Source organism: Anarhichas minor, unplaced genomic scaffold (assembly GCF_050575085.1).
Source record: "Anarhichas minor isolate MPS153535 unplaced genomic scaffold, ASM5057508v1 ptg000046l, whole genome shotgun sequence".
Classification (NCBI taxonomy): Eukaryota; Metazoa; Chordata; class Actinopteri; order Perciformes; family Anarhichadidae; genus Anarhichas; species Anarhichas minor.
The window spans coordinates 1025000-1048541 of NW_027466492.1; the positions used below are offsets into that span (position 1 = coordinate 1025000).

The following is a 23542-nucleotide window of genomic DNA, read 5'->3' on the forward strand; positions in this document are numbered from 1 at the left end:
TATTTGTGTTAACAAGCAATTGAGCAGGTGTGCCTAATAAAGTGGCCGGTGAGTGTATATCGCCGATATGTTTGCAGAGAACGAGCTGGATGGGTCTCTCAGATCTGTAGGGAACGGTCAGTTAGGTGGTGCCCAGAGTTAAATCCACATGTGGTGAAACAGCTGTCAGCTGTGTGGAATCACCTCTCCTTGGAACTACTTTTAGGGGAATTTGATATTATTTGAATCACTTTGGTTTCAAACTTACCTGTACTTTCATTTATGTAATTTTACACTATTTATCTTTTGTTCTTTTATATTGTCCTTTGCTTGTAAAACACTTTGAATAACCTCGTGTACAATGTGACGTATGGATAAACTGGCCTTGTCTAGTATTGCTACTTTGACGTAAAAACAACTTTTTCACCAAAACCTTTGTGTGTTAAGGACCTGACCTTCAAATGTTCTTATTTCAAGGATCTATGGCCCATTTCTGAGAATAAAAGGATGAATCAAACGTCTAACATGATGACTCAGCAGCGGCTTTAAGCCCCGATTCATGTCGGGTTTTTATTTTCTGCTTAATTATAGAGTGCAGCCAACACCCTGATATGATTTGGATTAGTGAGAAATGATTTAGATTTGTGGGAAAAGCCGGCAAACAACCGTTAATGAAGCAACTAAAAAGGTTTAAAGAACGTTCAGAGAGCACGAAGAACCAAAGTCAGACACAAGCTGTACGGGATAAATTACTTTTATTGAGAAAAAAAAAAAGTGATTATGAAAAATAAAATGACCTGGTTCAATCCGTCTTATCAAATGTGTGTGTATATGTGTGTGTATATGTGTGTATATGTGTGTGCATCACTGAGATGTAGCCATGATGCTGGATACACCTGTGAATGGAAAAACAGAGAGAAGAAGTGTGGAAAGAGAGGAAAGATATCAAACGTTAACTTTCGGTCACTCATGAACACAGAAACAAATCATTCACTCAGTGTGAAATGTGTATTGATGGTAATATGTTGCTCACTCATTATAAACAGTAAAGGTCACAAACAGCCTGTCAACAGTTTCATACGTGTAGAACAACTTGTAAACGTGCTCCTAAACACAAGTGAGGTACATCACTGCTGCAGTTGTAAACGTGAGGCAGGAGATCTAGGAGCAAACTCAAAACACATTGGAACACAAATGTGTAAAATGCAAATGAGGTCCGTTCATTAACAAAATCAGACGCAAGGAGTCGCCCCTTCCGAAAACAAGAGAAGAGTGCCACTAGTCATGTGGAATTAAGTGCAGTCTCTAATATTTTTTGTTCATATTTCACTCTTTAGCTTTCCAGAAGTGTTCCTTATTTATTGAAATCCGGACATTCAAATTTTGGTCGAGGTACATTTTACCATCAAAATGTTATTTTCTCAAGTCCTTCTAAAAATCCTTTCCTGCGCTAACCGACTGGTTTTTACATAACGACGCCACTACATACACACGCACACGCACACACTTATCCTCATCTATAGTCAGTGAGATGGACCCGCCCCTTAGTGGTACAAACTTTATAGCTAGTTCACAAGTCAATGTGTTTGACTCACTTTCTGGTGTATATTATTACTATTCATGAATGGGCGGCAGCACTCACTTTCAAAGTCGATCTTCTCCACGATGTTCTTGGGCTTGACGCTCTCCTCTTGGCTGAAGACGAAGATTTGTCCTTCCTCGTTCTCAGTCCAGCCGTACTTGTTCATCCACACCTTCACCTGCGTGTCTGTACCAACGGAGGTGGACAAATGGGAGGTTTTTGCGTTTAACTTGTATTCTAGATTTGGTTCATTGCCGTCTCTGGCAGCTCTGTATATCTCTGCACTTCTTACCCAGCGGGTCTCCCAGCATCTCAGCCAGTAACCGGTGCTCGATGGTCTGGTAGGTGATGCCCACTACGTGGCAGATGACTGGAGAGGAAGAACAATTAAATAAACAGACGATGCTGACAATGTTTACACAAGTTCAATATGGATCTTTTCAGCCTTTGTGTGCTCGTTTCCCGTTAGCTTCCACAGACTAATTACTGTAAGAGCTTAATGTGCGCTGAGTCACAGGACGACACTCACACTTGCGAACGGAGTCCTCGAAACCGGTAATGCCGTCAATGAGCTCTCTGTTCTCCTCCAGACTCGTCTGTCAGGAAGGACGAGGAAGAGGACACGATTAAAAGGAGACAGAGAGGACACACTCCTTGGCATGTTTGGAAAAGAGGAGAACAAAAAGGCCTCAGAACGAGGACGAGAGAGATGTTGCAGGAGTGTTTGGTGATGCATTAGTCCGCATCCCTCAGTCATAGATAAACTCTGAATTTGGAATCAAGCACATTGAATATTGTTTCTGGTATTCCACTTAAAGTCCTAACACCAAGTTTCCCCTTAAAATTCATTCAGATATCTTATTGGAACAATAAAGCAATACAGCTTCTTGATAATCTTCAAATAACTTATGAAATTGTGTGCAATCTCTCTACCTAATATTGTTACTACGTCTCTCTATAGCAGGGGTATTCAAAAACGTACACTGTGATATATTTATATATATATTGAAGTAGTCTACAGTTGTATTTACGTCTGTATGTAGGCAAACAACTGACTGTCAAATTAAATAAAGAAAGTTCAATTGAATATAATCTCAACAATATTTATTGTCAAATTTCAAATTGAACTGGATGAGTTATAAATAATATATCCTCCAATAAATTAATATTTCAAGTAAAATAAGAGCTGGATTAAAGTATAAAATACACAACAGAAAGGTTTTTAAAAATGTGACTCTTAAAATAAAGTGATTCATTTTGGAAAAATGTATTTCACTGAATTGTCCTGCAACTTAAAATTCAGTTCATTCAGGTGTGAAGTGATGTCACCCAAGAAAACAATGATGTTATATTTCCCTCATCTTGTAATAAGATACATGTGTGTGCAGGGTCTATAACTGTGATTATTAAAACCACTCGTTTCATCTCTAGTCCTCTGTTTACATCATTGTTGGTCAGTGAATTAACGTGTTAGGAGTCTGATCATATTGGGCTCTTAGGTTGTTTATTTTCTGACTTCATTTCAGATGTGAGTGGGTACGTTTGCTGAAAAGAGTTGTGAAATAACCTATAAGAGTCTGTCCATTCTTGGATAACGGCTCTGGTCTCTGACCACTTTTCTCTTTTTGGTGAACGCCATGTGAAATAACTTGTGACTCGCGCATTATTCTCCGACGACTCGTCTGTCGCCCGTCTCCACCTTATCAGAATACACATATTTGATTGGCTGAGCAGCATCATGTGATGTGATTTTCAACGCATGTAGTTGGTCGGTGTGTCTCGTGGACCGCTGAACAAGTACCGTAAAGGCTAGAAAAGCTCCGCCAGTTAAAATAGAAGCACTCCCTCAGTTATCTATCGGTTTTAGGTCCAGGGTCCGGACCGCCTATTAGTGACCCCTGCTCTATAGTGTCATTTAACTGTTGTGTGCTGTGTGTGACGTACCCAGAAGCTCTGGAAGTGACACGTCTCCAGCAGGTTCCCCAGGTAGAGGATCTGTCTGATGGGACGCTCCTCTTGCTGCGACACTGTAGTCAAGGAAACACCCCCCAACCCAGAGACAGAGGACCCCCCCAACCACCAAATGTTCTTCTACATAGTGACAGCGGTAACACTTGATATACTTGATAGACATGGCTACGCTGTAAAACCGCTGAGTCTTAATGTGAATAAATACGGCTTCACAAAATAAATTACAAATAATAATAACTGGGAATCTGGAGCATGCCAGAAAGTTCGATGTCTCCCTGACCCAACACCACCTGCACTTCACTTTGACTTTAAAGCCCAACCGTATCGGTCTGTGTTGTACAGCACAGCCCATCAGCGAGACGAGACGGCGCGGCCCGTCAGCGACACAGTAAAACCTTCACGTATTAGCGAATGGAAGCTACAACAGATGACATCGGATGATGAAACGGCACCAAAAGGATACGTGTGTCTGGTCGATCATACACTTGCACAGAGTGAAGTCGGTGTGTGGCAGGTTGGTCAGGGCCTTCAGCAGGATCTGTGAGGTCACCGGAACCTGGAAGTAAGCTGGGTTGAACTGGTACCTGCAGAGGAACAGATTTAATGACATCATTGTTGTTGTTCTGGTCTGCGGTGGAAACTGGGAATTCAACTTTTTTATGATTATGTAAAAGATTAGTCAATTAATCTAACGACTAATTTATGAATTATTTTTTATTTAATTCCCTATTTATATTCCAACTAATTTACCCAAAATTAATATAAAAAACTTCTCTGATAAATATTTCAATATTGGATTCAAGCCTCTCTTAAAAACAAACAAATGTAACAAGATAATAGACCCCGTTTGTCAGATGCCTGATCAGAAAAACACTGGACCTCAAATTCAAAAGGATTGCTGTGACAAACTCGGCCGTGAAAGTGAATACTAAACATTAGCTGGCCCACGGTTTAACGGTACGATAGCAGCAGCGGTGCCAAAGTAACTTTTAACACGGGGGCGATAAGTGACTACTGCTAACAGAAAGAGTTCCAGATTACAGATGTATTTTTGTAATAAACCGACCTCGTATCATAAATGTTACTACAACTTTTTAATTGATTTTTATCCTCTCTTTAGTCAACAAGAATCACCGGAAAACTACGAAAAAACTAACAGCAACAGAAAACAGTGGCAAAGTTTGACAACACAGCTAAACTACTGAAACTACCAACAAGACATTAACCAAGTAGAAACCTAATTATTTCCCCACCATGTCGGCTCCTTTGACAGTCCACACAATGGTTTTAAAAGAGACTCTAGATCGTTCTCTCAGTGACGGGCAGATTAAACAGGTGTTCCTGTGTGTTGAATGGTGGCTGCTGTGACTTACAGCTTCAGGACGGCCAGGTTGGCCTCCAGGTCGTAGGCGTTCTCTTTAGCTTGCGTCTCCACGTAGCGCTCCAACGTTGGGAGGTTTTCTGGGTTGTACCTGTGAAGAAAGACAAGAGCATTACCCCTCAATCAAGTGTGGATGAAAATACAGCACCGTAGCATATTTGGTGAAATGTTTTGCAAAGCAGTGATTGTAACAGGTGCACAGATACAAGGGTATTTGAAGTGTTTTGCTGCTGAAAATTCTCTGCAAGACATTTTTCCCCACTTGTCCGGTCACTTTTATGAGCTCGTATTTGTGGCCATGATGTTCCGCCAAAGTCCTTTCTCTACTTTCAGGACTCATTATTAGGCAATCCTATGGAACTCTTAATTACTGCTTTATCAAAAAGGCAGAGTCACTGGAGAAATGAACCAGGTCAGCCTCTGTTAACGACAGGGGCCCTTTTGGAATAGAGTCACATTGAGCAGGTAACATCTGTCAGCAGCTGTGAAAAGGATACCGACTCTGAACAAACTGTCATCTTCCAGTTGGTCACAAAACGAAAACAATATAATAAAAGACAAAAGTAATTTAATAAACAGGATTAGCGTGTTGAGCTACGGTCAGCTTCTGAAAATAAAATGCAGGCAGCAAGCGAGCGACTGCGCCGGTGTCATTATGACTTAGAAGTACTATGGTCTTTTCATTAAGCTAAAGTACTAACAGGCTACCACAATTTAAAAAAACACTGTTAGAAGTTAAAGTCCTGCATTCAAATCTTAAATAAAAGTATTTAAGAAAATGTACTTCAAGCATAAAAGTACTAATTGTGCATCCTAATGGAGTTTTTCGTTGTTAAATACCATAATATTATATTCTTTCTATTATTATTGATGCGTTAACATGTAAGATGCACTTTTGTAGTGTAGCTGACTGCAATAGAGCTAATTGTATTTATTTTCATACTTTTGTATTTCATTTCCTTATAACTAAATGTAGTGAAGCAAACAGTACAATGTCAGTACAAGGTGCACCATCAGGGCTTCAGAAACCTGTGATGCCAAGTTTGATTTAGATTGTTGTTGTCTTCTTGGGTAATTTATCATTTTCAAATATACAATATGTATTTTCGAAAGGTTGCAATGTGTGACATAATTTGTTGCTTTGTCAATTTATTTATCACTGAAGAAAAAGGAAAACGTGTATAAGTGGGAGAGACGTAGAAAAAAGCATTCGTTTACTCAGCTTCATTAGAGGCGAGTTATTCCTAAATGCAGTTAGTTCAGCTATGAATACACAATATGTCTGAGGGCCTCAACTCTACACATCAGGACTTATGTAGGAATATATTTATGTTAAATATACTGTGATGTGCGAACAATGTTTTGGTTATATAAGACCATATGGACATTCAATCCTCATTCAAAACAAACAAAACTCAAAAATGGATGTCCACACGGTTAATATATTTAATGAATCAAATCAAGTGAGTCGAGTTATATGTACTTCCACCACTGGTTCACATGATTTAATGTTAATAGGGGAAATGTTCGCAAATCATTTGAGCAGAGTTAGCTAACATTAGCTGCTGTTCATCTCTGCTCTTCCAGTTATACTGTTCATACAACGTTACTAATAATAAAAAGTTGACATTGGCGTGAGACGCACATGAATAACTCCTGAACATAATAAAACGCGTATGAATGAGTGAATGAACTAACCACCACTGACTTAACTCAGCAAACGTTAGCTTAAAACATTAGCCAACAGCTAAGCTATCGCTAGCTTGTTTGCCGGGTCATCAACTCGTTAGGAGCATCGTACATACCTGTCGATTCCTCGCAGGAGCTTCACCACGCTCGCCCGCACCTGCTCGAAAGGCGACGACATTTGGTCCAAACTTGTAGAGCAAATTTTAAAGTGAAAACCGAATTAAATCCGCACGTGGGCCGCCGAGGGTAGAGACACCGGGCGGAGGGAAAAAAGAGTCGGAACGGAAAGGGCGACGCACAAGGCGGACCGGAAAGTGTACGGACTTGCACAGTCGAGGGAGCGCCGTCTGTCCTACACCCTCCCATTCCGCGAGGGAGTGAACTTGGTTTGTCGTCACATTCCCGGCTGAATGAAGCACCCTTAGAGTAAAGGGTCTCATAATAATAATAATTTACCTAAAACCTTATTTCAATAAAGATCAATACTTTATCTCATATCTTTAAACATCTGTGTGCTCAGTATAAGTTTACTATCATCCACAGTCATGCACAGTTTTTCAGGTCAGCAGATTGCATGATACAATAATTTATATTCACAATCTGTGATTCAAATATAAAGAAGTTAGGCTTGTTCTGACACATAATAACAGTATATTGAGCTGAGTAGCTATTTAAAACATAGATTTAGTCATATTTACCTTTGTTAATCATCTAGGTTATTGATACAGATGTATTTAATGCTAATTATTTCATCTGATATTTGATGTTTATGGTTAATTTGCAACCTAGTTGTACACATCATGTATTTACTTGTTATATTTGTGTCATTTAAGAACCAAACATTCCTACATGGAAGAGTGAGCATGTGTTGATCACGAGGCAATACATAAAGACAATTGAAAAATAAAGAGACGTTTGGTTCATTCTTATTAAACATTATACATAATTTAACTACTTCATTGATTTATTTGTCACACTTAAATCCTGAATTGAATGGTTCAACAGAAGAGGTCAAAGGGCCAAGATGAGAAGATATAATGTTGGTCAAATACTGTGGTCCAAATAAAATGACTTCAGTTTTATTGTCATTGGGATACAGAATGTTTGACTCTAGCATATTTTACATTTTTTTCCTAATCTCACAAGACAAGAGCAGAAAACCACATTAATTGGTTCTCTTTTCTTCTTTTCTACCATGTTACCTGTCTTGTCACCCCTCAGATTGATCTCTGGAGCTCTAGGGGGATGCAGACCTTGAGATTTGTTACTATTTATAAAATAGTCAACCTTAAGTTATCACGGCTGGTGTTCATTTTAGTTCCACCTCGAAGCCAGATTTTAGGTCAGCTTCTCGAATGCACAGAGGGCCCACAGAATTAGAACAATGTTATTTTAAAGAGAAAATCATTGTTAAACATTCAATTCTTATTATAGGGAAGGGGATCCCTAGTTACTTGGCCAGAGAGGGATGCCCAAAAAAGCTGTCCACAGACCTTTTGCCGGATGCATCAGTGGCTGCAGACTGGTATGAACAAGAGGTGGGCTCATTGACACGAGTGTCACACTTTGGCAGCAACCTGTTTCACAGAGCACAGGACCAGGAAGCTGCAGAGAGGGAATTTGCTCTGCAGTGCAGAGATGTGAGTATACTGCTGGACAATGCTGTCAATAATCTGCCACAACTTTTTAAAGATGGACTCAAGTGCCTGATTGATGTTAAAAGAAGACATTGTCAGCACTGATGTTTTATATATATATATATATATATATATATATATATGTGTGTGTGTGTGTGTGTGTGTATAGTATTTAGGCAACAAAACCACAAAGTTAGTTTAGGAAAAACACCTTGGTTGGGCTCAAAATAAGTACGTAAACTTAGGTTTAGTCAACAAAACGAACATTAGGTTAAGGCAATGGCTCCCAAACTGGGAGGCGCGCCCCCTACAGGGGGCGCAGTGGAACTACAGGGGGGGGGGGGCGGCTTCATCACCAACCCACACACACAGGCACACAAACACACACACATACATAAAAAAAATTATAACAAATACAATTGCAAACACGTTGTAAAGATAGGGCACTATATCATATGGTTGCACCTAAGAAATACAATAAAAATAAATCAAGCGGAACGGACGTGACATGCACTGTGTTCCAATCACGCACCCCAGAGCGGCGCATGTTACAGACCGACTAGCGGCAAAACCAGAGAGAGAGAGAGAGAGAGACACACAGCGACGCAAAGAGAGCGAGGAAGACACAGCGACACAGAAAGAGAAAAAGTTAAGAGATGGGAAGGAAGCGGTGTACCAAGATGGACAGATTTGTGACTGGTATAAAGCGCAAATCAGATGGCAAGTCTGTCACAGCTGTAACAGGCGACGCGACCACCACAACAACGGCACAAAAAAAGGTAGAAGCAAGAAAATATAACGAGGCGTATCTGTCCCTGGGCTTTACAACTGCGGTCAAGTCAGCAGACACTCAGATCTCCGTGGTCAACTCAGCAGACACTTAAATTGTAGTGCACCTATACGCTGAAACTTACGGTAAACGCAACCAAACGGCACAGGACGGGAGCGAGCGAAAGATTTTGCAAAGTTAGCGGAAAGATTAACGTGAAAACTTCCGGTTTTCTACAGACGAACATCCGGTTTTCAAAATAAGATGCCAACAAAGTATACATATTGCATAATGAAATTAGATTAAATGAATTATATTCACATTAAGTATAAAACATGCTACCTGCATCTCCTGAGTTAAAGGGAAAATACACCTAAATTGTGCGTAAAGTGTCTTTATTCTTTGATTTGAGGGTTGCTGGAAGTTAATAATACCTGACTGACGGTCAATTAAGATATTTTACGAAGCAAAAACTCTGAACTGAATTTGTATCTTCAAATGGCACATTTTTTAAATGTTTAAGGTGCTATAAAAATGTTTTTCTCATTAATTCCACACAACGACGAATGCATATATGTTCAGGACAAAAATGGGTAATATCACAATATTTAAGGTGCTACAAAAATATTTTTCTCAATAATTCCAGACAATGACTGACATGTATGTGTTGAGGACATCGTTGACTCCACCCATACTGAAAATTAGACATTTTTACTGTCCCAATTAAGAGATATTTCAAATTAAAACTCATACATTTGAATCGAGAAAAAGTATAACAAATGGATATTTGAAGTGTAATAAAAAGTTTTTTCTCAATAAGTCCAGACAATGACTGATATGTATGTGTTGAGGACATCGTTGACTCCACCCACACTGAAAATTAGACATTTTTACTGTCCCAATTAAGAGATATTTCAAATTAAAACTCATACATTTGAACCGAGAAAACGTATAATAACTGAATATTTGAGGTGCTATAAAAAGAGTTTTCTTTATAATTCCAGACAATGACTAGTGCATATGTGTTCATGACATCTCTAACTATACTAATACTGAGAATCAAATATTTTTACTTTCCCAATTAAGAGATTTTCCAAAATATAAGTCCTTCTTTTGAACGTTCAAAAAGTTAATTTCTTAATATTTAAGGTGCTATAAAAAGAGTTTTCTTAATAATTCCAGATAATGACTGATGCATATCTGTTCAAGACATCGTTGACTCCACCCATACTGAAAATTAAACAATTTTACTGTACCAATTAAGAGATATTTAAGAGTAAATTTCATACATTTGTACCGAGGAACAGGTAATTTCTGAATATTTGAAGTGTTATAAAAAGTATTCCCTCAACAATTCCAAACAATGATTGATGTATACAGGTGCATCTCAATGAATTAGAATATCATCGAAAGTGTGATATATTTCGAGTGTTTAGGCTATGGCTTACAGCTAATAAAAACCCCAAATTCTGTATCTCAGAAAATTAGATATTACATAAGACCGATTAAAAAAAGGATTTTGGTACAGTAAAAATGTCTAATTTTCAGTGTGGGTGGAGTCAACGACGTCCTCAACACATATATGTCAGTCATTGTCTGGACTTATTGAGAAAATAGTTTTTATAGCACCTCAAATATTCAGTTATTATACGTTTTCTCGGTTCAAATGTATGAGTTTTAATTTGAAATATCTCCTAATTAGGACAGTAAAAATGTCTAATTTTCAGTATGGGTGGAGTCAACGATGTCCTCAACACATACATGTCAGTCATTGTCTGGAATTATTGAGAAAAAACTTTTTATTACACTTCAAATATCCATTTATTAGATATTTTCTCGATTCAAATGTATGAGTTTTAATTTGAAATATTTCCTAATTGGTACAGTAAAAATGTCTAATTTTCAGTGTGGGTGGAGTCAACGATGTCCTCAACACATACATGTCAGTCATTGTCTGGACTTATTGAGAAAAAACTTTTTATTACACTTCAAATATCCATTTATTATACTTTTTCTCGGTTCAAATGTATGAGTTTTAATTTGAAATATCTCCTAATTAGGACAGTAAAAATGTCTAATTTTCAGTATGGGTGGAGTCAACGATGTCCTCAACACATACATGTCAGTCATTGTCTGGAATTATTGAGAAAAAACTTTTTATTACACTTCAAATATCCATTTATTATACTTTTTCTCGGTTCAAATGTATGAGTTTTAATTTGAAATATCTCCTAATTAGGACAGTAAAAATGTCAAATTTTCAGTATGGGTGGAGTCAACGATGTCCTCAACACATACATGTCAGTCATTGTCTGGAATTATTGAGAAAAAACTTTTTATTACACTTCAAATATCCATTTATTATACTTTTTCTCGGTTCAAATGTATGAGTTTTAATTTGAAATATCTCCTAATTAGGACAGTAAAAATGTCAAATTTTCAGTATGGGTGGAGTCAACGATGTCCTCAACACATACATGTCAGTCATTGTCTGGAATTATTGAGAAAAAACTTTTTATTACACTTCAAATATCCATTTATTAGATATTTTCTCGATTCAAATGTATGAGTTTTAATTTGAAATATTTCCTAATTGGTACAGTAAAAATGTCTAATTTTCAGTGTGGGTGGAGTCAACGATGTCCTCAACACATACATGTCAGTCATTGTCTGGAATTATTGAGAAAAATATTTTTGTAGCACCTTAAATATTGTGATATTACCCATTTCTGTCCTGAACATATATGCATTAGTCGTTGTGTGAAATTATTGAGAAAAACATTTTTATAGCACCTTAAACATTTAAAAAATGTGCCATTTGAAGATACAAATTCAGTTCAGAGTTTTTGCTTCGTAAAATATCTTAATTGACCGTCAGTCAGGTATTATTAACTTCCAGCAACCCTCAAATCAAAGAATAAAGACACTTTATGCACAATTTAGGTGTATTTTCCCTTTAACTCAGGAGATGCAGGTAGCATGTTTTATACTGTGAATATAATTCATTTAATCTCATTTCATTATGCAATATGTATACTTTGTTGCCATCTTATTCTGAAAACCGGATGCTCGTCTGTAGAAACCCGGAAGTTGTCTCACGTTAATCTTTCCGCTAACTTTGCAAAGTTCTTCGCTCGCTCCCGATCTGTGCCGTTTACCGTAAGTTTCAGCGTATATGTGCACTACAATTTAAGTGTCTGCTGAGTTGACCACGGAGATCTGAGTGTCTGCTGACTTGACCGCAGTCTTTAACTGCACTGTGGTCGGCCAAGAAGAGAGACCCCAGTGTGTTGTGTGTCTTAAAATACTGGCGGCCGACAGTATAAAGCCCACTAAATGTAAAAGACACTTGGAAACCCACCACCCCGATCATGTGAACAAGCACTTTGTGTTTTTCACAAATAAATTGGAAAACGGTCATGCACTTTGTAAAAGCTGCATCTGTCCCTGTGAAAGCACAACTAATTCAGTTTGAAAACCTACTGTTAAATGGGGAAATGTAAGTTGTTGCACTGTTCCTAACTTCAATTTTAACATTTGAAGTTCATTTTACTTGAAAATATATTCAAGAATGTAATGCAATTAATATGTCTGAACGCAATCTAAAGTCCAATCTTTTTGGAAATTGATTTTATTATTGCTATTTTTTTTCCAGTAAAACAAACTGTGAAGTGGAAAAGTGAAGTGATATGTACTTATTTTAGAAAGAAAAACAAATATTTTATAGAGTTTTTATATTATAATGCAATTAATTCAAAACAAAGAAGGTACGACCCATTTGGGGTGGGGGGGGGGGTCGGGTGCGATGGGGGGGCTTACAATGTTCCTATATCATCAAAGGGGGGCTTGACAGAAAAAGTTTGGGAACCACTGGGTTAAGGCAACAAAACCACTTAGTTAAGTTAAGGAATACCGTCACTAATGCATTATTTCACAACAACACGCAGTGTTGAACATGGGTCTCTTATTTAAAAGTCCTGTAGTCTTTCTCACTTTTTAATACTATGCCACCAGCTTTGACCGTTGCAAAGTCACGTGGATGCGTTTATCTGTGTCCATGTACACAAATCAACAAATTTTAATTTTGTGACTACTTCACAAACTGCCGTACTGGGTTGAAGAGAAGCATTCCCTCAGTTAACTGTCCTCCTGCAGCCCTTTCTCCACTTCATCATGTCACACTCAACATTCAAAGGTATGTTACAGATTGTGATACAAACCCCAGTTCCAATTCTTTATGCTGTATCATTTTAAGTTGAATAATAACTTGTTAAATACTCAGGGGTCACTGCAGGAGAAAGCCAGGTGGCAACCTACATCACAGAGTCTGACGATGAAGATATAAAGAATCAACACAGGTTTTTTACCAGGCTGTAAACATTTTTATTTCTGCTGTAAAGTTGGGCATTTCGGCATGGGGGGTCTATCGGGATTGACTCGCTTTTGGAGCCAGCCTCAAATGGCACTTCTGTGTTGGTTTCATTTTTCAGCCTCGGAGGTTGCAGCTTGGTTGAGCCCTTGAAATTAAAAGGCCGAATCATCACTCTCAAAGGACGCGACATAGATGACAAAGTGCAGATGGATGAAAACACTCAAGGAACGTGTGCATGAGCAGCTTGAGAAAATGGAAATGAGCACTGGAAGTTATCACATCTTTGGTTTTGAGCTATAGATTGGACATTACAAGCAATTTGAAGACATCAGTTTGGGCTTGGATAAGATTAGGCCTAACAGTTCTGGGGATTCCCTGAGAGGAACTGCCCACTGGGGAACTCTCCTAAGAACTACATACCTTTTAGAGCTTTTTTTCTGTTTGCATTCGCACCGCTCACAGAAACGCTGAAGTTACGTGAGCCAGTTGGCGCCGCTCGCACACATCTCCAGCTGCGAGATCGGCGGCAAGTTTGCTACATTCGCTACAAGCTCTCTTGTCTCTCTTGCTCTTTTTTAGTGGTATGAATGTAAATGAAATAACTCTGTTCATATGAACACAAGCAAAATAGCTGTCATGAAGGTGACGTTACTTGTTGCGATTTCAGTTCGCAGCGGCTTCTTCACCTCAGTGGCCACTACCCGTAACGTTAGCTAGTGGCCGTAGCTAACGTTGCGGGTAACTGGATTAGCCGTTGTGCTACTGAGTTAGCTCACTGAGCAGCGCCTCTCACTCGTTCTTTGGCTCAGTGGGTGTGTGCTCATTAACTTCAAAACTTCACTGTCGGTTCATTCGTTCATTTTTACGCTACAAGCTATCGTCTGTGTTTTGTGTTGTCTGTTGTTTACACGTTGTTTTTTTAAATGGCGATTGCAGGTGCAGCATTGGCTCATTTGTTCGACACGTTATACACGTACGTCACTTGAGGTTCCTCTTGTGCTGGGAGAGTACCTACTCTTAAATGGGAGCTAAAACGTTCTTCAAAATGGCGTCTAAGAAATAGGATCGTTCCTTGTTCCTGTGGTGCTGACACAATAAAAATGGGGCTTCTTAGAACTAGGAAAAGGTTCCTCCAGCCTAAAAACACATATTTTGATTGTGGGGTTATTCACCATTTTTAGACATTTTATTGACCAAACAATAACTCATTGAATAGAATAAATAACTTAAAATATTTGATAAATTGATAATAAAGCCAATTGCTAGCTGCAGCCCTAATGACATGAGATGACATAACATAACACGTATGCTATCCCAGCCTGCAATGGATGAAATGCTTTACCTATTCAGTTGCTCCTATGGCTGAGTTGCGGTTCAGGCAGTTACATGTGGTTAGCTGGCCTGTGCTATGTGTCTGACACATGTGGGTGTTTGTGAGCCGTGTGGCAGAAATGAGACTAAAAGCAGACAGCCTTCAGACCAAGCAGATAGAAGACAAATGTCAAATGATGACGATGGTCTCTGGTTTTATGATGTTGTCTCTCTTACACATATTCAGTTGCTTTATTGTCCCTATACTCCTCACAATGTCTCCTAATGATAGATCAGTGAGTTCATTACACAACAAGAAAAGTAATAACTTTCTTTACTTTCCTCTAATGCCACCAGAAGGTCAAAGCCATCACTTATCCAGTGAAATATATCAACATCCACTTGATGACAAATGGTGCGCTCACACCAAATTTCCGCGTTGCGTTACTCGTGGGAGTTTACTCGCTTGATCATTTGTGTTTATGCGCTTAATTTGCGCTAGATGTGCCAGAGAGGAGGAGTGGCTTATCTCCATGGAAACCGCCTTACCTTTCATTTATTTCCGCCATCAACCATGGAAGAAATAACCAGTATGTCTGCTTTGTACATTGTGCTTTGTGGAAGTCCCACAAACGTCAGAACATCAAACGCCTTCATGTCTGGGTTCATAATCTCATCCGTAGGTGCACACAGCTCGGTGAATTTCACCAACTTCTCCAGGAACTGCGCCTGGATGACTGCTGCTTCCAGCGCTACTTGAGGCTGACCAGTAGCCAGTTTGATGACCTGTTGGCTCGGATCGGTGCCAGGATTTCTCAGTTGGACACCAACTATAGGCGTTTTGTATCAGCTGCGGAGCGCCTGTCCATCTGTCTCTGGTGAGTGGCAGTTTCATAAAATGAATTCATGCTTTGTCTGTCTGTCCACAAGATGGCAAGCAAGCCACTTTATTGTTTGTTTTCTGAATGGAGTTCGGATCCATCATGGCTTGGTCCTGGCTGGCTTTCCTCCTCCCTGGTCACCCACCACTTTACTTGGCCCTGGTGTGTCCTCAGGGATGGAGGCAATTAGGACAGGGGGGTTTATAGAAGGCATCTGACCATGAGGACAAACCATGGCCAAAGATGCAGCAGTGGGTTTCCCACTCACTACCTCTCCTGAACCTGTCCTAAGGCAGAGGACATCAATCAAGACAGTTAACAAAAAGAACAGCAGCACAATAAATGTCAGCAAATGTGTCTTTTAACTTCTAACACATATGCACATACTTTATAATTATTTTTTTTGCCTGCAAGGGACTCACCCTCCCCTCCAGGCACATTTTCTCCAAAATTGTCCTAATATCATTGACAAAATTATGAAAAGTTAACACAAGTATGCACAGCAGCAGAATATACACATATAAATCATTTGCATTGATGTCTTATTTTCAATTTAAAAAAGAAAAAGGTGACAACTGTCATCTCTGTGACAGCAACAATAACAAATCAGAAGTGTATTGTCCTCTCTACTGGTTGTCTTATTAGTAAAGGCTTTGTATAGGATGAGAGCTATGGATGGTCAAATGGAGATATTACAAATGGACTTACTGCCAAGCAACGCTTGCAGAATGTTTGGCCCCGCTGAAGAGGCCATCGTTCTCCCCCCTCAGCTTGATAAACTGAGCCGTTTGCTCCTGGCTCTCTATAACAAAACAAAATGTAGAGTTAGTTTTGCTTCACACCACAAAACTGAATTAGCAAAATACTCAAATTCAGTTTATTTGTGTAGTTAATCTCAACGTTTGTAACGTTACCGGACTTAAAGTGATATTTCAGGCATAATATGAAGTCATAATATGAAGTCTAAATCATCTGTAAAATCGTCACAACCTCAGTAAGATATTAGTCAAACTCTGAGGTAATGTTAGCTAGCTTCTCAGCTACGAACGTCACGAAACTTAACCGATCATTTTAACAAAGGTGATTTTATACGGTTGCTTATTTTGTTTGAACATTTGTATCGGTGATATTCGAGTGAGTTGAAACCAAATACTTACATTTAAAAGTGAATGATGCCGCTTCTCCGGCTCCCGCTTCACTCGCCATGTTGAATAAAATAAAATCTTCATCGGCACGCAAAGCATCTTGGGATATGTTGGGGCCGCGGAGGATACATCAGTTGTGTCCTCTGAATCTGGGAGCTGAAGGCTGCATTCGTCGGCTGCATTTGAAGGAGTCTTCGAAATGGGACAGCCTAGTCGCAGCCGCTGTGACGCAACCGGTCTACAAATGCAGCCTCCGAAGGATGCAGCCGCTGAATTGAGACACAGCTAGTGTCGATCCTGCCTTCCGGTGTCGGTCCACGGGAAACCACACTGTCGATCCTGCCATCTGTCTGATTCCTTTCTTGTGGTTGCTATTGGATCCTGTCCTGAACTCCCGTGACACATTTAGAACCATTGCAAACAGCTTCCGTGTTGAGGTCTCCACTGTCTCCAATATTGTCCCAGATGTTGCCACAGCTATTTGGGAGTGCGTTGTGGAGGAGTTCATGGCTGTGCCCACCACAGAGGAGTGGAGGTTAATTGCTGTGAAGTTTGAGGAGTGTTTTCCTCTCTGCTGTGGAGCATTGGATGGAAAGCATGTTGTCCTCAAATTCAGGATCCCAGTTCTTCATCTAAGGGAACCTTCTCATTAGTTATCCTGGCAGTTGTGGATGCGCAATATTGTTTCCGGCTGATTGATGTCCTGCGATGGTGGGAGTCTGGCCAACTCAGCTTTTGGTCAAGCTCTAAAATCTGGCACCCTCCAACTACCTGCTTACCTGCCAGGACTTCAGCCACACGTCTTTGTTGCTATCGAGGCCTTTCCACTGAGAAAAAAACCTCATGAGACCATTCCCCAGCTGCATCCTTCCAAGGGAGCGCCGCACCACTATATGCAACCAAGGGCTGAAATGCTAACAAGATGCCCGTTGCTAGCTAAAAACATCAGATTTAAGCATGTCAAATGATTATTTTCGTACCCTGTACCCTATGTACTGGGGTGCAGTTGATAACTAAATCATGGCTGATGATTAAAATGATGAAGTAAGCTGTTAGCAAGCTAATATTAGCTATGTGTCAGCATAAGTTACTTTAGTTAGCTAAGGCACTTGCAAAGACGATACTGCTTGGCTTTATGATTTATCCACATTGCACTATAACACAAGTTGCATACTGTCTAAAATGTTTTCGCATAACTTTAGCGTTTTTCCATTCCGTCTGCTGATACCTCACTTTTTGTCATCTTTAAGGCTCAGCTTTTCAGTTTAGGAGCTTATAAACTTAGTTCTGGGTTTTTTACCCAGTTGGTTGTGCATTCCACCACACAGCAGCTTTTAGTAATTTCTTCCGTTGGTTGCTAGCAGACGAAAGTGACAATGAGGCACCCTCACGCAAGACAAAGTCAATGGAGGGATGAATTGTTTTAATTAGCGGTACTATGTCAACAAATGAGTGCAACACGATGAGAGTCTGAAAATGTGCGCTGTTATTCCCAATATTTAAACAATATCTCGCCGGAACAACCACAAACACTTTTGATTTTTGATGACCCGTCTAACTAACTAGTTCTAGTTGAACATAACCCGGCCTAACAGAGCAGCTAGCATGGCTGCGGACTCTTAGTCTATTGCTGTCACAGCTCTTTTTAAATGTCCTGTCTGTGTGTCCTCTCACAGATAGTGAATTAATCATGTTTGTAATATCATTTAATTATATGTTAGGGTGTCAGGAACAACAGATTAAAATCCTGAAGTGAGCAGGCTGCAGTGCTTTAAGACGTTCCAGCATGTCACCATGGCCTCTCAGGCCATTCTCATGTCTTACACCTGTAAGTATAAATGATTCAAATACAGACAACAATTAATAAAGCATATTCAGTACCAGACATACAGCTGATGAAGTGATTTGAACTTAACAGGATGTAAAGGGTGCCCCTTATTTATCTGCTTCTGAACAGGAAGCTGACAGGGAGCTCCAAGCACGAGTGACTCATCTTGCAGAGCTGCAACACACACACACACACACACACACATATTTCAGAGGGCGTGAAGCCAAGACTGAAACTTACGCTGAAAAAACCCCAAGCAGCACAACTGCAATTTATCAGCTACAAGCCACGCATACAGTACATAGACAAAGACACGTTTTAACAATTTTTAAATGTCCGCATAGAGAAGAACGATGCATGGACATAAATATTAAAGGTGCTGTAGAATACATTCACAAAATCATGGACGAGTGACAAAATAGAAAAAATAGTAGGCCTACTCAGTTCCCAAGGTTATAAGTACTGTAGCAGCCGCCATATGGCTGCCAAAGATAGAAGAGAGATGGGGCATCCCAAGCCGAGACTGTCAAAAACAAGCAGTGTGCACCTGTGACCCAGCTCTGAGATGGTATGTAAGGAGTGCTTGGTATTTGGTTAGTCAGATAAAGGCTTCCTCTATGCTACACAAAGATCTTTCTATTGCTATTTAGAGCGTCTTAACCTTTCATCCAAATCTTAACTCCCCCCCACAATAGCTCTGTAAAAACTGATAACTGACACAATTTCCCTCATCTTGAAAGATCATCAAAATGATCTTGGTGTTCCCCACAAGCACAGAAACACAAGAACACACACACTACTACACACACTGACATAAAAGTGTCTATCGCTGTTACATGCACACACACACCCAACAGGAAACAAAATTGGATTATGCAAAAGAGCTGTGAAAAAAATAAATGTTTGAGTGAGAAGAGAGGAAGGTGTGAGAGAGGGAGGGAGGGAGTGTCAGAGGTAGGGAGGATCGATAGCAGGCTGAGACACAGAAACAGGAAGGTGAGAATGTGTGTGTGTGTGTGAGTGTGAAACGGCAGCCACACGACACACGGCCAAGTGTGTTTTCTGAGTCGCTCACTTCTTCTGATTTTTGTCCCTTTCGTTGCCTGTGAAAGGAGAGTGTTTGTGACATGCCTGAGGAGGAATATTAGCAACATCAAAGCACAAAATGAATTTCCAACACAGGGCAGCGCTGGATATATCCACCAGGAACCCTCAGGATGATTTTGAGATTCTGCAAAGGGTCGGAGGAGGAACTTACGGGGACGTTTACAAGGTCAGAGCCTCCAGCCGCTGCTTTTTAACTCCTGTGCTGCTGCTGATTGAGACAGAGACAGTGTTTTATTTTAAGATGAAGTAGAAATGTAAGGCTGGGTAAATTCATTAGTATGAAGGGGATGCTTGCCTCAGTGACTGCTGGCAAGTCAAGTGTGTCTTACTTCTGCCTACTTTACATGTTGCTCAGTTATCTGTTCTTCACTCTACAATACACACTTTACCACTGGTGGAGGAAGTGTTCAGGTCTTTCACTGAAGTACAAGTAACAATACTACGGTGTAAAATATATTTAAAAGTAAAAACACTCACACTCTAATGTGTTGATCACTTTAATGTTACAGCTGGTAACGGTACACAATACTGCTTGGTAGTTTAATCGATAACAATACATTATCATTTATTAGTTCTAATTTCGTATTATTATATGTAGTGGAGTAGAAGTATAAAGTACCATCAAAATTGTACTTAAGTACAGACCTCGAGCAGATGTACATATATGTTAATATGTTTTTGTCGCACTCCCTGGGAATTTTTTGTTGAGTTTAGAAGGAAATATAGGTGTGATTGATATTAGTGACATTGGTTCAATGCAGGAGGAAGTGGTTTTACGAGAATCGAAAGTATTCATTTCAATAGCTCATAGTTGATTGTAATCAAACGTATTTAGAGTGTCGTTGAGCTTCTTCTGGTGCTAATTTCATATTTTCACTTGTTTTAAACTATTTTAGGACCTTTAGTATTCAAAGGACAGAGTCTGTCTGTAAGATGAATCAGCTTCGATACGGCGTCACATACAGTCAGACTGGTTTTCTTTATTTGTATACTAGTCAATGTTTCCTCTTTTGTTTCACTCACAGCTTGGAACATCTAAATTCTAATGTTTAAGTTTTTTATTTTTTTACGTCACTGATCAAGTGAGCTGCTGTAATGCGTAAGTCTATGATGGTGAATGAAAACTGACTTTTGGGGACATTACCTTGACTGGAGACTTCCCCTATCCTAACCATAACGCTGCTACTTCCCTAATCTCAACCCTTCCATTAACCTTAACCTAACCCTACCTTACACTAACCTCAAACCAAGTCTTCACCCCATAATGTAATGATTTACATTGTGGGGACGTGCATTTGTCCCCATAAGAAAGGTGAGTCCCCGCAATGAGACTGTGTAAACGCAAGTCATTAAAACACACACGTATTTGGTTAAAAAACAATATCATTGTTTCTCTGACTGCAGCACCAAGATTAATAATACAGCAACGCTTTAATTGTGCCACACATCAAACATTCAACAGGAATATTTTATTTAATACCGCTCTATTTTTGTCATGCACCATCACAGAACATTAATTGTTTGTTGCTGAGCACAAACATCTAGTGAGCACAGTTGAACATCGAGTGTCAAAGTTAAAATATAAATATTATATATGATCCAAATAAATTTCACATAACGAACGCATTCTCATTTTTAAATAGTGCTCAGTGTTGAAGTTGAACCCTCTGTTTGCCCATAATCAGGGACAGTGAAGGGAACATGTGGCCACAGTGTTCTCAGGATTCTCTGGTACTTTCCACAACGATAGTCACACCTGAAACAATCATGTGTGGAAAAGGTGATGCAGGCTGTTAGAAATCATCAGTGTTTCCCTCCTTTCTACTGGCTGTGCTTGTGAATGACTCTACTTAATCAGTCACTGACCAACAGACGTCCATTCACAGAACAGTAGTAAAGAGACATGAACAACAAAACAACCAAAGTTAGGACTCATTGATGGGAGTGTAACCCTGAGCATTAGCAGTGCAAAGCCAGCAGTGTTGGAACAGTTGTACAGTACATTTACTCAGGTACTGTACTTAAGTAACATTTTTAGATACTTGTACTTTACGTGACAATTTCCGTTTTATGCAACTTTATACTTCTACACCATAATGCATCATGGTGATGGCCAAGACACAAGCATTGTGCCATGATACAGACGATGGCAGTGTAACAGTCACCAGGGCACTATGTCTTCATACGCAGCTGTAAATGGGACAAGGTGACACTGTATGTAAGTAATACGACAGAAAAAAATCACATTGAATAATGTCTTATTGTGGATCTTTAGTCTGATGGATTCATGGTCTATTTGAGAAATTAATGTCTTTCTTTTCTTTTTTAAATTTCAAACCAAACGTTATTTAAAAGCACAAATCCAGATTTGAAATAGATTTAAGATTTGTGGTGACAGTCTTTTTAATGATGTACTATGATACTTGTGAAACTTAACATGGTACTATCCTGGTACCTACATTTATTGTCTTCTATTAATGAAATATCAACTCAGTACAACGCTTTAGTTTAGGCCAGAATACCTAAAAAAACGAATGTTTGAATTTCCACCAGCATTAGCTCTACTGGGTCTAATGCTAACAGCATGCTAACACAATAATGCTGCTTTCCAGACAACTTGGAATTCGAAAATGTCCGACCTTACACCACTATATTTTCATTTCAGCTTTTTCATGTACGCTGAATATTGAATAAACATTGCATTAAGTAAGTTAACAACAATAGAGAGGTGAAGTCCCACCCCTTCTGATGGACCACCATGGGAATTTACTTTGGAAAGGACCATGTAGGGTAGTCAACGACGAGAGACAAATCGTTTTTTGATCCCATTTGAATTGTGCCGTGAACTACACATATGATGTTTGCCAATTTAAAACATTCTTTTGCACATCAAGACAGTTGAGTATAAGACTGTGAGAATACGTAATAAGAAAGACTACACACCTGAAGGTTGCGTAAGTGACGTCTCTCTATGAAGCTACGATGCATGTGTGTTTCATCTCCGGAGTTCCCACTTGTGAACTCGGGGCAGATCCGTCTACCCCGACTTCACGAAGCACCAGCTGTCTGACGTCAAACAACAACGGAGGGGCACATTGTAAATGTAAACTAAAAGGCAACGTTAAATAAATTTGCCTGTATTTAATTAAAATAATACCTACGCTAATATAGCAGAACCTGTCCTGCCTGTAAACTGTGAATATATGTTATGGTACGCATCTCTAAAAGTTATCTTCTCTGCACAAAGGTGATTCAGGAAAACGTTAAAAATGCCCAAAAGAAATGTGGAGTTGCTGATGAGAGTTCAATTGTGTATAAAAAAATATTTTGACCTCCGAGTTGTCTGGAACGCAGCACATTGACACTAATGTTAACCTGCAAGCATGCAGCTTGGGGCTGCTAACATGGCTGAATTATTTTAGTCTCATTCATTGGATAATACCATAGACTGTACATAAGAAGTGGACGCAGTCATCATGACGTCACCCATTGGTTTGTGGACTGCTGTTATGAAGGCGATTTCGCTGTCGCCATCTTGGATTACGGCCGTCGCCATGTTGTTTTTTGCAACCAATGAACAGAAGTGACCATATTTGGAATGCGGAGGAGTGACGTAGAGACGCCGTGGACGCCTCTGGTAGCGGCAGCGACCTGTCAATCACAGTAAGCCCGCCCTAAAGCATACTCCACTTTATGGTCTGTTTGACTCTAAATGGATCATAATTTACAAAATGAACATCATGCTGTATTGAAGAAGACTTGAAACTATGTTTACAATGTTCACTGAGGTAATAAATCAAGTGAGAAGTAGAGTCATTTGAGACACTTCCGCATCGGCTTCACTTTGCAGAACCGGAGGTTGCCACCTGGATAATAATGTTGTTTAGGCG

The 23542-nt window shown here is 39.5% G+C and overlaps 2 protein-coding genes across 6 annotated transcripts in view; one reads left to right on the forward strand and one right to left on the reverse strand.

Moving 5' to 3' along the window:
- Window positions 1-717: 717 nt before the first annotated feature.
- Window positions 718-6915, reverse strand: eif3k (eukaryotic translation initiation factor 3, subunit K). 2 transcript variants are annotated; one of them, XM_076112049.1, is made up of 8 exons: window positions 6719-6915; window positions 4906-5004; window positions 3996-4116; window positions 3506-3580; window positions 2091-2157; window positions 1854-1931; window positions 1622-1747; window positions 718-875 (listed from the first exon to the last, which is right to left on the reverse strand). In XM_076112049.1, exons 1-8 carry the CDS (start codon window positions 6778-6780, stop codon window positions 844-846), a joined length of 660 nt encoding a protein of 219 aa, XP_075968164.1. In that variant the 5' UTR covers window positions 6781-6915; the 3' UTR covers window positions 718-843. The 2 variants fall into 2 exon arrangements, with proteins under 2 accessions (XP_075968164.1, XP_075968163.1); XM_076112048.1 differs by having other exon boundaries at window positions 3506-3583; window positions 6719-6914.
- Window positions 6916-19520: 12605 nt separating this feature from the next.
- The window catches only part of map4k1 (mitogen-activated protein kinase kinase kinase kinase 1), a 35960-nt gene continuing 31938 nt past the window's right edge, over window positions 19521-23542 (forward strand). For 3 of the 4 annotated variants that reach the window (XM_076112015.1, XM_076112017.1, XM_076112018.1), the window contains exon 1: window positions 19548-19818. In XM_076112015.1, the coding sequence (XP_075968130.1) occupies window positions 19711-19818 (108 nt within the window). In that variant the 5' untranslated portion in view covers window positions 19548-19710. The other variant, XM_076112016.1, reaches the window with a different exon arrangement.